Source organism: Trachemys scripta, chromosome 4 (genome assembly GCF_013100865.1).
Source record: "Trachemys scripta elegans isolate TJP31775 chromosome 4, CAS_Tse_1.0, whole genome shotgun sequence".
Classification (NCBI taxonomy): domain Eukaryota; kingdom Metazoa; phylum Chordata; order Testudines; family Emydidae; genus Trachemys; species Trachemys scripta.
Window position 1 is genome coordinate 47144869 of NC_048301.1, and position 15131 is coordinate 47159999.

The following is a 15131-nucleotide window of genomic DNA, read 5'->3' on the forward strand; positions in this document are numbered from 1 at the left end:
CAGGTCCTCTGTTTATAAATCCGAATGAATACATCAGTTAAAACAATGTAGTTACATTGCCCTGCTGTGTGCCAATATTCCCTTGGAAGGTAAAAAAATAAAGCAGAAAAAAATAACTCCAGTGCAACAAATGAAGCTGCATCAATTTCTATCAGCTCAGGACCTGGTCCTGTCCTCCTCCTATTTCTTTTAACTTTATTTTATATTTACCTCATTTTTAACTGAATAAGACAAACACTCGAGTCCATTGGACTCAGGCAGCCAAGATCAGCTTTCAGAAAACGGACTGTTATCACACACTGTTTGAAAGGGTCATGAATGGCTTGAGGAGAACCCAGTCTGTGCAGAACAGTCAGAATTCTTTTCTTTGGAAATAAAAGACGTTTTTGTTTTCCCTCATCAGAGCCAAGAATTACCATTTTAAATTCTTTGCTCTGAGCAGGGGAAAAAAGGGCCAGTTTTTCTGTAAAGATTGGGTTCTCCCGGAGCCATGGCAATTCCAAACAGTTTGCCAGAAGCGGCTGAACAGCTGGGCTTGATGGGGATGTTAGCTGTTCAAAGCTTCAGGCTCTGTACATTTAATTCATTTAGAGTGTTTTTTTTTTAAATTAATAAAATACTAAAACTTTTTGTTATGAAAAAACAGCTTTTATTTCTACTTAAAGCCAAATCTCTTACCAAAAAAAAATTTAAAAAGAAAAGTTTTTTCCTTTTAAACTACTATTCCCATCTGGTAGAGTGACTTCAAAACCAAATGGCACCAAGTTTGTCTGCAGATTTAAAAACGTTTGGACTGAACTTACTGGTTTCAGCCAAGAAGGTCTTATGAACCTAGGCCTTTCTGTATTTTTGTTTAAGTCACATTAAGTGAACACAAAAGAACCCAAAACTGTTAAAAGTTTTGTCCTGGTTTCTAAGATGCATGCATCTATGCATCACTGAAGACTGCTCTCTTACTCTGTGCCAACCTCAGCAGTCATGAACATACATACACTTTTCAACTATAGAAACTCTGAGTGCACATGGTAAATGCACACTTTTCTCCACAGCTGTAGGGATAAAAAGCATTCTGAATGGCCGATGAGATCTCAAATCACATGGACATAAAGCTTGTATGTTTGCCTAACATCTGACTCTAACTGTCAAACAGAACTGTCAAAAGAGAAAGGAGGAATAAGTGCAAAAGATGAGAGAACAAATGGCTGCTTAGTTAAAAAATAAAACATATAGGTCGTGATTCTCTTCTCACTTATACCTGATTTACAACACTGTGTAACCAATGACTTCAGTGTATTTGTTCCTGATTTATACAGACATGAAAGAAGAATCAGGCCTACAGAATCATTTCTTGGACTAAATACAATCCCTTACAAAGAAACAAGCCAATCTGTACACCTACATATGTAATTATGTGTAAATCTACTGGGGAATAAATTAACAGGCTGAACACATTGCCATTCTTTAGGATTTTTTATTTATAGAATTAATTGAACCATACTCTCTAGTATTAAAACAAACAAAAAATCCCCAAAGAAAAGTAAAACTTACAAACAGGTGCTTTGAACCTGTGCAGTTCTAATACAATGTAATGCTTTTAATTTAAGAAAACACACAAATTTTGCAATCTTTACTGCCCCCTAGTGAAACAACTCAAGAAGCCTATTTATACAGCAAAGGGGGTGATAAACTTTGACGGTGTACATTTATGTTAGAAACACCTGACTACGCTTGACAGATAAGAACTGGAATCATATTCAGTGGTTACAATCTAAGCCCTTTGCACAAGGCATAATGCTTGCTCACAAACTCAGCTGGGGATTCAAATATTTAGATAAGTGTAATTCAACCAGGCACGCATGCACTAAGTAAATAGCAGATCATTCTGGGTCACTAAAAGATTTTGATATCTTTTAAAAACAGGATTTTGAGGTTTTAAGGTATTTTTTCTAAAGCTGAACCATCCATGAAAAATGTAAGATTTAGTGATAATCTGGAAATACAATCACTGACTTGGCTCTGAAGATACAAAAATATAAAATAAAAAAGTAAAGTAGTAGGAAAGCAGGATTGTTTATATTACCTGAGTTGTCCTTTGAGTCTGATTCAGAATCAGAGGTCTCTGAGGATTCTGAGGTTTTCTCTGGCAGATGAGGAAGTTGTGCAATATCCATCGGCGTATCCTTGTACTCTGGGTTACTAAAGAACAGAGAGCAAACAAACACAAATGGATGATTTGCCGTTTGATAGTTTTCCCTCTTTCCTTTATCAAATCTCAGGAGCAAAGAATGTAAATAGAGAGAAGAGAAGAGCAAACATGAAAACATACATGTTTTTCCTCAGTTCATCACAGCAGAATTTTTTGAAAGTTTCTTTTAATACTAAAATGGTAGTAAAATGCCTGATGTCCGCAAAATATCTGAGTTATATTCATAGCTAATTAGGTAGCCCTGACTGATATCTAAAAGCAAGTCTGGCTTGTGTAATCAATACCACAGTCTAATATCTAGAATTCTTTCCCATTACAATGATAATAGGGATGGGGGAGGGAGAGAGAGAGTTGATATCCTTTAAAACTTGTTTCTACACTACCTATGATGCTCACCACATTTATTCAGGTGACATTACACTATGCAATCCTTGTCATAGCTTTTGAATAGTTGTTTTCCTAACGGCTATATTCTCCAGACCTTATGCTAGTAAATCTCACTTTGAAATTGCTGAGAATATTGCTCAATTAAGGACCAGAGAACCTGGTCACTGCTCAGATAGCTCTAAAGCTATTAGGGAAAAAAATTAACAACCTAAATATATGACAGATGCACACGTGCATGTTAGGATGCATATGTTAAGGATACAGAACTGTCAACACACCTATTATAATCATATCTTCATCTGCTCATGTGGTGTTCACCTGTGGCTTGTTAGCAAAGAACATGATTGCAATGTGGAAAAAGCCCCACTATCAGAGAGAGTCTTACAAAAAATATTTTTGTTCTGTTTTGTGCCTTTTTAAAATGGATTCCTTTTAAAATTAAAGGCAAGACCAGAAGAAGACACCTAGATAGACAAATATAGCACAGATTGTTTAAGAAAATATTCATTAGTGGATTTTTGAGTGGTTGATCATTCCTGTGTGACTCATATTCAGCCCAGTGGGTTACCAGATCTCCAATTCTGTACAGACAGAAGCAAGGGGAGGGTCCTGGGCTACTAAATGTGTCCAGAGCATTACAATTACAGAATACCTATATTAAATCTATTCTAGTGCACTGTGAAAATTCAATGTTGAAACATTCACAGGTGTTCTCCATTCTTACCTAGGATTGTCACCTTTGCAGATTTGTCCTGTGGGACAAAAAAGTGACATTATGCTGTTGCATCACAATGTGATGATGTTACTGTACATGGCCATGCCACAATGCAGCAGTGCACCACAAAACTTTCCTCCCTTCAAGCAAAAGAAATGGTGTGTGTGTGTGGGGGCGGGGGGGTGGTGACTGCATCTTGTATAGGAATAAATAGTTGCTTAAACAAAAACAACTATTTTCTTGAACAAGAACATCAGCAATATCTAGCAACAGAATTAGTCTATTCGGAGCACAAATCGGACAGGCATCTGAACATACTTTCTCATGCATGAAAATATATATAAACCAGTGTTCTTGCTATTGCTAATATCAGAACTCTTTATGCCTTGCTCTGTCAATAAAATACTATTCATTGCTTGGATCTTGTTTGGGTCCCATTACTGGGAGTAATCTTTATTTAAAAATACACAAATTGTATGAAGGAGTTACCTTTCTCTAACAGAACACTGATAGGAATGAGGGAGAAAAATCAAGTTCTATGAGGAATCTTTAAGTAATGGTCAATTAGGCCCTCATCTTAATTAGTTTCTGACCGATACTCTGTTAGTAGACAGCAAATTTTTGTGGAACAGTTGTGGACCAGATTTATTTAGCGTCTGGATACCAGCAAATGCGAAAAAAGCATTGGTTTATAATCCTAGTAAGATATTTATCGAGATTAGAAAACCAATACGCTATCTGGCATAGTTTGAAGCTCTGTTTAGGAGAAGCTTAGGGTCAGAAGGGCAAGCACGTGCTGCTGGTCAAGACTCGGGTGCTTTGACAGAGTTTTAGGAGCAACTAGTGCTGCACTATGCTTCACTCTTGCAAGCTTGGCTATTTCCTCACTTTCGTAGATATCAATCATCCATCACGTTTTAAAGAAAAAAGTAAAGGAACGGTGCCAGATTATGAGAGATCCATGCTCACTCAGTCACACAAGGGCAGAAACGTGCCCCAAATCCCCCCGCCCTTACCCCCTCACTCCACTGCCATGCAAAGCTTCCACAGTGTCAGAGGCCTGCGCTCCCTTAGGAACTGATTGCTCCTGGCTCCCAGCCTAGGGAATCAAGACTACTCGACTATCCGAGACTGTGGGTTCAGGCAGGCACAATCTCTACAATGATCCTTGGCTATGGCATAAAAGTCACAATCTAGCCCTTAGACATCACTTTGAACTTTCCCTACATCACTCCTGGAACAAAGGGAACATAATAAGCCACGGCAAGTAACTTACTTACAAGTAGAGCTGACCAGAGAATGACAATTCTTTTTTGCTACAACTTCTGAGGTTTCCAAATTTATTTTCATTAGAATGAAAAAAATAACCCCAAACTCCTTCCAAATGTTTTTGCAAAATGGAACTGTGTCAAAACTGTTTTAGAATGAAAAAGGTCAAGTTTTCGATTAGGGGTTTCTCTCTCTGTGACCAGAGAGTCCATCTTGGACCTTAGAAACCATTCAGTTGAAAATGTACTCAAAATCAATGAGTACAACTGCAATGTTTTGGCTTCGACAACATAGTATATTTTGACAATAAAAAAGTTGTGTCAAAAATGTTTCAACCAGTTCTACTTAACAGGCTTCTTCTGCATTTATTATTTTTTTTCCATCTTTCAAGGTGAGTACTGCCTTGATGCCTGTCATCGCAAGAAGGCATATTGGAATGAAGATCACCTTTCCAAGAGACATGTCTGTAATGTCCCAGGAAGATCGCCTGACCAGGATTTTGCAATAACCAAAGAAATCACTGCTTAAAAATCCATCACAGGTTTTATAACAAGCCCAGGGCATGGTGGGCCAGGTCTTTGGGAGTTTCAGCTAGTGCTGGGTAGAATTCCAGGCAATGGAGGCCTGCAAATAAAACTGATGGAGGGTTACTGTAATATGAACATAGCGTAATAATTCAAGAAGTTCCCAGTAACCTGAGACATGACAGACGTCTTAATAACTTCCACCAGAAGGAGCTAGTTCTGAGCATGAACAGATGAGAAAGCTCATCTCATATTAACTTTCTGTAGTTGCCATTGTGTGTTTTTTACTCTATATCTTTCAATGTGAGTCAAGTAACAGAGACAGAAATTCAAATAAAGGAAGTGACTGAAACTTATACCTAAGAAGGTAATTGACCCAGATGATATTCTTCTCATTTGCGTTCTTGGCATTGATAGCTATGGTAGCACTGGACTGTATCCAGATGTACCCTCCATTCTTCTGCATCCAGCGGTAATATTTAGTTACACACTGACCCTTATTCAGCACTGGGAAGAAAACAAAAAGGACAATAAATATTGTGTGTTAGTATCCTAGTAAAATAATGTTCATCTCTACAATCTCCAATGTACAGAAACGGAACACACTTGGCCCCTTTTGTATGTTCAATGCCAAATGCCAGTAAGATGACAAATAAGTTCAACTATTTACTAGTGCATTAGTGGAGAAACATGGGCTACTATCTTTTGGAATAAGTCTTTAATCAGTTTTTGGCAGCTCCAGTGTCAGAGGAAGAGCAAAAAGGACTACAAATCTCTCTGGCCCACAAAATACCTAATGCTGCCTGGATATTTTCAGTGCATTTGACAACAAATTGTAAAAATATGTAATTTATTCATTGCTCCCAGGTAGAACTCTTTGAGAGTCTGGATATTTGAAAGGTTTGGGAAGATACTCTACCCTGTTCTTTGATCATTTCTCCTTATTGCAGGAGATATCAACTACTGAACTTATATATCTGTTTCTTTTGATCTTGTCAAACAGAATTTACAGTTCTCAGATGAACCAAATCTCCATTGGTCAGCAGGGGGAAGGTCTTGGGAGACTTTGCTTAATACTGGAGCAAAATAAATCTACCAACAGATTGTGAAAGAAACTGTGGCCTAAGGGAGGTGTGGAATTGACTTTTGGTTAGAGTGAAGCAGAGTGACAGCTCTCTGCAGGACCTGAAATATAACCAGGAATGGAGAAGAAGTAAAAACAATCAGTAATATGAAACCGAGATATCAGATGCCCACAGAAAGAGAGCTTAAAAATACAGAAGTTTAAAATAATTCTCTAACCACAATGTTACCAAGTTAAAATGGCTTTGATTTGTATCTGATTATTTCTGTACTAAAAAGAAGACAGAGATGCTTATCTTTCATGGAAATAAAATACTTTACACTGGCATTATTTTAAAGAATGCCTAGAATATATACATCTGGATATTATTACTCCAGTGCATACTCTGCTTGTCTGTATTTTCAGTTAATCCCAGGAAGCTTTGCACACTAGAGGGCAGTGTGCATTCATACACACCTTCTGCTTTTGGCATGTCCTTGTCTCCGTCTGCTAAAATGAAAAACCTCTAACTGCTGTAATAAATTTGGCTAAATTAGCTGCTAAATGGTTATCTCAAGTAATATGTATTTGCATTAATCATTTTGCTCTAAACCAGAACAAGCCAGAGTCCTAAAGATGTAGTAAATTCATATTGTCCATTTAATTACGGCTAATAAGTGCTTCATATACAATAGTTTCATGAAGTACATTTTGATTTTTTGGAGGGGAGGCGGAAGAAAAAAGTCACTTTGGAAAATGCTGTTGAAGTTCCTACTATAGAGTCACAAATGACACTTCTCCGCTTTCAAGTTAACCAAATGTATATTCCCCAAATTATCTATATGTCTCTATCTGTATTTAAACCCATATAATTATACATCTAAAGAGAAAAATACACACACACATACTTGCACATCTTACTTCAACTCAAAAAACGTTAAAGTATTAAATTTTTAAACAGTTAAAATAGGGGTATGTCTGACATTCTTCTGTAATATCAGCAAATATTTGCAATTTGAGTTATGACATTTTGTAAACAAGCTAAAGTTGCCTACACTTCTGCATTTATTTCCAATAGGAGGCTCCTTCAGGTTCCCCACATTTTGTTTTTGTATTCAAGTGTAAGTTTCAAGCTTTCTGCTATGGTGATTCATAGGATACAAAACTGCATGGTGAAGCAGAAAGCAGGTAAAATACTAACTACTTACTATACAGCTTTTCTGTCAAACCATTGTTGCATGCAACTTGAGACAGCAATTTTATGCAAATTATCCCAGCTTTGTAATTGTTATTAGTTATGTTCTGAGGTGAGAACTCAGGGAGGAAATGGGAAAAAAAACATCGCTTAAAGTTTTACTTTGTTAAAAGTTTCCATTTCAAGTGGCCTTGTCTCCACTTACCGGAGGGTCCGGCGGCACGCAATCAATGTTCTGGGATCGATCCCGGAAGTGCTTGCAGTCGGCGCCGGTACTCCAGCTCGCCGAGAGGAGTACGCGGCATCGACGGGGGAGCCTTCCTGCCGCGTCTGGATCCGCGGTAAGTTCGGACTAAGGTACTTCGAATTCAGCTACGTTATTAACGTAGCTGAATTTGCGTACCTTAGTCCGAAGTGGGGACATAGTGGGGACCAGGCCACTAAAATAGTAAATTCCAAGGTATCCTTGTCAATGGCTGCTGATGAAATTCATATCCCTGGAAGGCTGGAAAATTAAGACCATACAGGTGTATGGAGGATAGAGTGAAATCTATCTAAACTTGTAAATAATAATGAATTGATTACCTTCCACTTCTATAGCAGCTTCCATGTGAAGACCTCAACATGCTTTAAAAATATTAAAGAATTAAGTCTCACAAATACCCTCACAGCTTGGCTTTTATAGATTGGAAACCGAGGCAGTAGGAGGTTCAGTGATTTGCCCAAGATTGTATAGGAATTCTGTGGCAGAGCCAGATCTCTCAGCCCTTTCTGTCCCGTTCCTGAACCACAACACCTTTCTTTTGCTGGGTACTGGTTGTTTGTACCACTCAGAAAGTCTGAATCATGAGCAGAATGGGGCTTATTTGCCTCTTCATTTCAAAACTATGGACAAAAAGGGCAAAATTAAAGCCTTACAAAAACCACACCTTGATATGAAGAGGTGTTTGCCTTTCCAAAATTTTCAGCATACAGAAGAGAACTCAGTGCACTGCAGTCACATGCAAACCTTTCTGACTTTTCCAGAGCTCAGGCACCAGCACTGCTGTGCTGAGAGGAGACTGCTATGAATATGAAAAGTGTTTGGGACACTGTCATGAAAATGAGCCTTCCAAGTAGCCCACCTAGTTTGAGAATTCCTACTGTATCCCCAGCACCTTCTCCACTCCAGGATTTGGCCAGGCCCGGCACGTAACCATAAACACCTGCTTCTTTTTCATCTGCAAATGTTTCAGATGAGAGATTTGTAGACATTAAGAGCATATACTGAAAGAAAGACCAGGATGCAGGGTAAAGATCCTTTCTCTATAGAGTGTCACTGGAAAACCATCAGGATTTAAATTGTGCCACAGAGTGCTAGATTTTAGGTCGTACAGGTTCTTTCAAGTTCATTAGATTCCCCCATACCCAATTTGAACAATATTTCTGTAGCCTGTAAATAAGAGCCATGCATTTAATGAGACAGAAAGCAGAAAGCATTGAAACATCTACTGGTCTATGTTATTTTGCAGCTGTTGTTTCCCCTAGGTTTAGATTTAGAAACCAGATGATGATGTTGAGGAAATGTGTAACACATTTTAAATTAGAACACCAGTTTTGGAAGTAAAAATGAAAAACTGATTTAACTAATTAGTAACTGAATCATTACTGATCTAAGTCCTTTTTATTTTTAAGTTTTGCCTTTTCAGAAACAGAGGGAATTAATTACCAAATTAATGAATTTGAGAATAAGTAAAAATAAATAAACAAAATTTCACCCAAACCTAAACTGTGGCCGGAAAGTTATATGTAGTTAAAAGCAAAAAAGTTATGGGCTACATGTTTAAGCTTAACATAAACATTTGACAAAGTAACCTTATTTGGTCCAAGTGGTGGGTCCAATTCTACAGTCTTTATCTAGACAAAGGCCTCATTGAGGACTAGGACTAAGCCCTGTATTTCTGTACATTGACAAAGTCTAAATAGTTTTAAATATGGATTTTCTATTTACTAGTTTAAAATGTGCATGTAGTGCCCGATCCTGCAAACACTGAAGCATGTGTGTAATTTTACTGATGCAAAAATCTAAAAGACTGGTCACTTGAGTCAATGAGACAGCTCACACGAGTAAAGTTACATGTGCTTAATTTTTTGCAGGATTGGGTCCAGATGATGTATTGTCTTGTTGGAAGAGCTCAACAAATGACCCTTCTCTTAAAGGCTGCTTCTTCTTTGCCTGTATACACATAACTCTCTTTGATATTAATGGGAGTTACACAAATGTGGGAGAGAGGAAAAAAACCTTTTGGGGATAACATAAATTGTAGAGAAATTATGGTAAATCTTGGATCATCCTTTTAGCATTAGATTTTGGCTTAATAATTGGCATAAAGAATTTTACAATAGGGAAATCATCAGTGTCAATGTGGACAGTGGAATGGAAATCCCCCCCCCACCCCCCAAAGTGTGTGTGTGGGGCAAATAATAAAAGTTTAATTAAAAGAAAATTAAAAAGAGCTAATGTTTTATGACCTTTATATCAGATATACATTTCTGTTCCTTAAAATGGTGGATGCTAAATTTTACTGAAATTTGTTTAAATGCTATCTAGTTATTTGGACTGAGCTCAGTAGTTAGCATGGACATAATGTACAGTATGTTTCACAAAGAATTTTTAAAAATCTGACCCTAATTTCTCTAAGTACAAATATATTGATATGTACACAGCTCCCAACAGAGGGATTTCAGTTTTGCTTGGAGTTTTGCACACAGCAATGTACTTGTAGTGAAATGGGGGTGGGGTGGGGGGAACAGGGGGAATAAGTTAGTATTCTTTGCAGGAACATAATTTTGTTATCAAATCAAAATAAATCAGTACAAGGTTGTCTTCAGAAATGTGGTTCAAAAAAACAAAAACAAAAACTTGGTTTTTTTCCCTATAAGGATGTTCTGAGAAATCAAAGCCAAAGCTTTTAAATAGTGAGTGAATTGTATTTTAAAAGAAGGAAGTAGTCTAATTCAGTTTGAAGAGGAGATGAAGAAATCATATATCAAAAGTAGCCTTTTATGGAATCTTCTTACAAAGGGACATTTTACTAGTGTGCTTATGCATTTAAAAATGACAGTAAATTGTGTATTCAGGTAAGTATGGAGTAAATAGGAAATGATGAGATCATCATACAGTTAACACTGCGTATTCATACAGCCTCACAAAGAGGCTTATTATAATCGGGGAAAATATCGAGGCTAAATCTGCAGTGGTCGTCACCCTCCTCCTTGGGATACTTTAATCAATAACTGTGTAGTACTGATGCTGAAGTCCTTCTGCTTTAAACTCATAAAAATATTTTTAATGTATTGCAGGGGAAGAAAACTGTACTTAACACCACAGTTGGATGCTTAGCTGTAGCCACCAGTTCTCTTTCTACATTCACAAAACTGGCAGACGAAACATGAAAAGGAATACTGACTCTTTAATCTCCACTTCTCCACCTAAGGCCCAAGGCAAGCTGACAGGGTAACTTCATTCTGGAAACAGAGTTTTTTTTTTAAAAAAGTCTGGATTACTTTTTCTTTTGCTTTTGAAAACTGTGGGCTATAGGGGAATGAACCTGGCATAGACTTAAAACAAGAACAAGTTTCTTTATCTGAAAAGTTACAGTCCTTGATGCTTACAGGAAGGTCATTTTCAAAACCCACAGGGAAAATAGCATCACAGCCAGAAAGAGTGCATTAAGTGCCTTATTTGCTTGAAACAGAGACAGTTTTTAATTTATAACTGCTCATAGGATCAACTGAGTCTTTGATGCTGTAGAGACTTTTCTATAGATTTTGCAATTAGTTAGTTAGATGTTTTAAATAGTAGGCATCCACAAATTGGTTTTTAGCAATAAAAAAAAAGCACTGAGCAATATTTAGCAAAGTTAAATGATGTTTGATACTTAAACTGAGTTATGGGCTAGAGGATGGAAGACCTGTATATGCTCTATGATCAACCACATATATCTACGTAATTCTCCCCAAACAATTTGATTTACTATCTAATACCCAGGGGTGGGGTGGGGGTGGGGGAAGTGTGCAAGGAATGCTTACAGATGCATTCTCTGCACGCCAGGCTAAAGGATAATGCAGCCTACATAGGGAAGAATTCTGCCTCTCTTGTGTTTGATCCCCCTGGGGTCATGAGGTCCCCCTGGAGTCATGTGGCTCTATACTCCCAACACTAAATGGCACAATTTGGCCCTCAGCAATTTGTAATCTCACAAGAGATTCCCCCTTCCCCAAAATAGGTTTACAGTGGATTAAGAAAACAGCAGTTCAGTAAGGCTTTTTAAAAAATGCATTACCCTTCTTCCTCACGGCATGACAAGAGAATGCAGCGAAGGGCTAGAAATGTCTCTTTTCTGTGTTGTACAGCACCTAGCATAATGGGGCCCTAATCTTGATTGAGGCTTTCAGTTGCTATCACAATATAAATATTTGCTAAGAGAAATAACAGCTGGTACAGTAGGAACTCTCTAAAGCTACGGGCATAATTTCCAAAGGCAGAGGGAACTGACAGTTTGTGTTTTGAAAAGAAAATTCTGGCTTGATAATACCCAAATTCCCATCCAACTGCTTGGTTCATCTGTAATAAATCTTTTAAACCTATACAAATTTCATTCTAAAAATGTTAAGATGTGGCCATCAATCTGTTATTTGCTGCCACACTAAGGGATACTGTCTTTTCTTGATTCATGGGGAAGTTACACATCTAAATCCCTGTGAAACTAGATGAAAGTAAGGATAAGCAACTCTGTACAGATAAAATAAAAGCTAAACCAAACCTTTTCTCAAAGCTTGAACCAAAACTTTTAGGAGGGTTGAAAATATTTATTTATCTTTTTTAAAACAGTTTTTCACTTTTTGGCTGCTCTTTGTTTTCTGGTTATGGGAGGAGCTAAAGTTAGAGACTGGCCAGATCCAAACTTTGGAGAAATTTGATCCTGATTAGTTTCCAAACTTTGTGACTCAGGTCCATTTCTAGCCAAAATATTGTGAGAACAGTCTCTCACTCTATGTATCTAGCCAAACAACTAACTTGAAATACTGGAAATTCCACACAAAGGTTTGGGTACTTATCCTAACTGATTCAAACCCTGAACCTCTGAGAACCATCCCTACAGATTTAGAGATTTTGATCTCATTTAAATCCAGAGTATCTCAATTGAGTTAATGGAAACATTTTGGTTTACACCAGTTTAAATGAGATCAGAATTTAGCTTTCAGTTCATGGTACCAGTTCAAAAATGTAGAAAAACGGCAAAACTTTTCTCGTTATAAATTAAGATATAGATATGCAACCACCCACTGAGACTTACAATATGTGTATCAGAATTCTATCCTATTGCTTCAGGTTTTAGGAGAAATAAATGTTGTAGTGCCCGAAGACATTAATTTACTGCCTAGCATCCAGAGCCATTTATTTAATTTAATTTATTTATTTACTTTTGACATTATCTCCTTTTAAGTGCTTTACTTAGATGAGAATGTTTCTTGGACACTATTTGATTGCAGGAAAATTCATTCTGTTTGCTTGTATGCCTCTGAACATGGCTTAGTCTCTCTTCATGTGATCTTGTCTGCTCGGATGAACTATTGTTGAAGAGCAAATTTGCTGGATAACACCTTAAACTAAAACATTTATGATGAAGTTGGAGTCAAGCAGAGATGTTTTATAAACTGAGAAGGAATAATGAATGGAAATGAATGTACAGACCTACATTCTTCTAAATGATGAATGTGGTTGTTAACAAACTGGATTGAATAGTGAATACTCAATTATTTAGGTTTCTGTAAACTTTTCTCGTTTCTCATGATTGTCAGGCTTGCCTGGATTTTTAAAACTTTAATCTTGCCATAAAGTGTCTCCCCATTTCCTATTGCTGAAACTGTCCTTTAGAAACCCAAACTTGCTCTGCGCACCACTTCAGACGTAGCTTCCATTAACGGTAATGAAACGTATGCACCCAAACTCAGAGGAAAATATACAGTATTGTATTGTAAAGTCCCAGATCTAAATTCTGTTCTCAGCTACCACCATGCAACTTGAGTAGAGAAATTAGGTCTTGGTTGCTAAAGCAGCTTAAGTTCCCTCCCCCTGCCCACTAATATTAATGTCTGCCATACAACATTGCTTGCAAAAATAAAGATTTGCGAACTTAACCCTCTATGACAAATATGTGTATAAAATGTACACAGCTATATCAGATACTGATGGCAGGGCAGATGGAAGCTTCACAAAAGCTAGTTCACTGATGAATGTAAGACAGCAGACTAGCAGATGTTTAAATATATATATTTTTCAACCACACTGATTGAAGGTAAGACGGTTTAAGGGAAAGTATGGGTCTTTCACATCTGGGACCAGAGTCCATGTTCAGGTTGAGGTAGTGAGTGACATGAATTTAGTTATTTCAGCTCAGTCCCCAGAGGAAAAGAGTCCAGATCATACCACTCTACACTTACTGTAGTATGTGGTACATTTACTATGGCTGTTCTTTTGTTTATCCCAAATGAACGCAATCCCCCCCTTTAACCAACACACCGCATCATGCCACATTTTGCAGAAAATCTCCGTTAGATTTTTTTTGAAAGTTTATTGTTATTTTTTTTTGATTAAATTACTTGTGCCTCTAAAAAGAAGTTTCCTTATTATTAGGGCCCTACCAATTTCACGGTCATAGGTATTTAAAAAATAATAAATTTTATGATTTCAGATATTTACATCTGAAATTTCACAGTGATGTAACTGTGGGGGTTGGGTGGGGATCACAAAGTTATTGTGTGTGTGTGTGTGGGGGGGGGGGTCACCGAATTGCCACCCTTACATCTGTGCTGCCTTCAGAGCTGGGTGGCCGGAGAGCAGCGGCTGCTGGCTGAGAGCCCCGCTCTTAAGGCAGCACAGTTGCCAGCAGCAGCGCAGAAGTACGGATGGCATGATGTGGTATTGCCACCCTTACTTCTGTGCTGCTGCCTTCAGAGCTGGGCCCTCGGTCAGCAGCTGCCATTCTCCAGCCGGCCAGCTCTGAAGGCAGCACAGAAGTAAGGATAGCAATACCGCAACCCCCCCTACAATAACCTTGCAACCATCCCACGACTCCTTTTTGGGTTGGGACCCCCAGTTTGAGAAACGCTGATGTCCCCTGTGAAATGTGTATAATATAGGGTAGATTTCAACAGAGGAGACCAGATTTCACAGTCTCTGACACATTTTTCATGGCTGTGAATTTGGTAGGATCCTACTTATTACCATGAGTCTATTGCTGCCGCTCTCAGGGAATGAAAAAGCAGCACTAATTTTAAAAATCTCTAAAAAGTAAATAAAATAGCTTGTCAATAAGTCAGGATGCTATTATCTTAAGGACCAATATCTTGCAACCTTCTAGGGTTAAGGACAAATGCTTTGTATATTTGGAAGGGAGATTCTCAGTTTCCCAATGAGTTACAGACCTGGTTGCCTGGTTTGTAAGTTATCAGACCTTAAAAATGATATTGGTCCAGAACTGGCCAAATTACTCATGAGAGACAAAGCCACAACTGATTTGTACCAGTCTTCCCAAACAAGTGCCAACAAGACCTATTTGCCACACCATCATGAATTTGTTATAGGCTACATCATATTTTACAGAACTACTTTAGAGAGTTTATATTTTTATTGTTACTATTTTTATATCGTTTCACCTGTAAAGCCAGTCTCCCTTAATACCACGGGTTCAACTATCCAGCCTAGGAAAGAAGAACACTTATCACTA

The 15131-nt window shown here is 37.8% G+C and overlaps 1 protein-coding gene across 5 annotated transcripts in view; it reads right to left on the reverse strand.

Annotated features, from left to right (window-relative positions):
* NPAS3 (neuronal PAS domain protein 3) overlaps positions 1 to 15131 on the reverse strand; it is an 827431-nt gene that overhangs the window by 2134 nt on the left and 810166 nt on the right. For all 5 annotated transcript variants that reach the window (XM_034768663.1, XM_034768662.1, XM_034768661.1 and 2 more), the window contains 2 exons: positions 5461 to 5608; positions 2081 to 2196 (listed from right to left, as the gene is read on the reverse strand). In XM_034768663.1, the coding sequence (XP_034624554.1) occupies positions 2081 to 2196; positions 5461 to 5608 (264 nt within the window). The remainder of the gene's footprint in view (positions 1 to 2080; positions 2197 to 5460; positions 5609 to 15131) is intronic.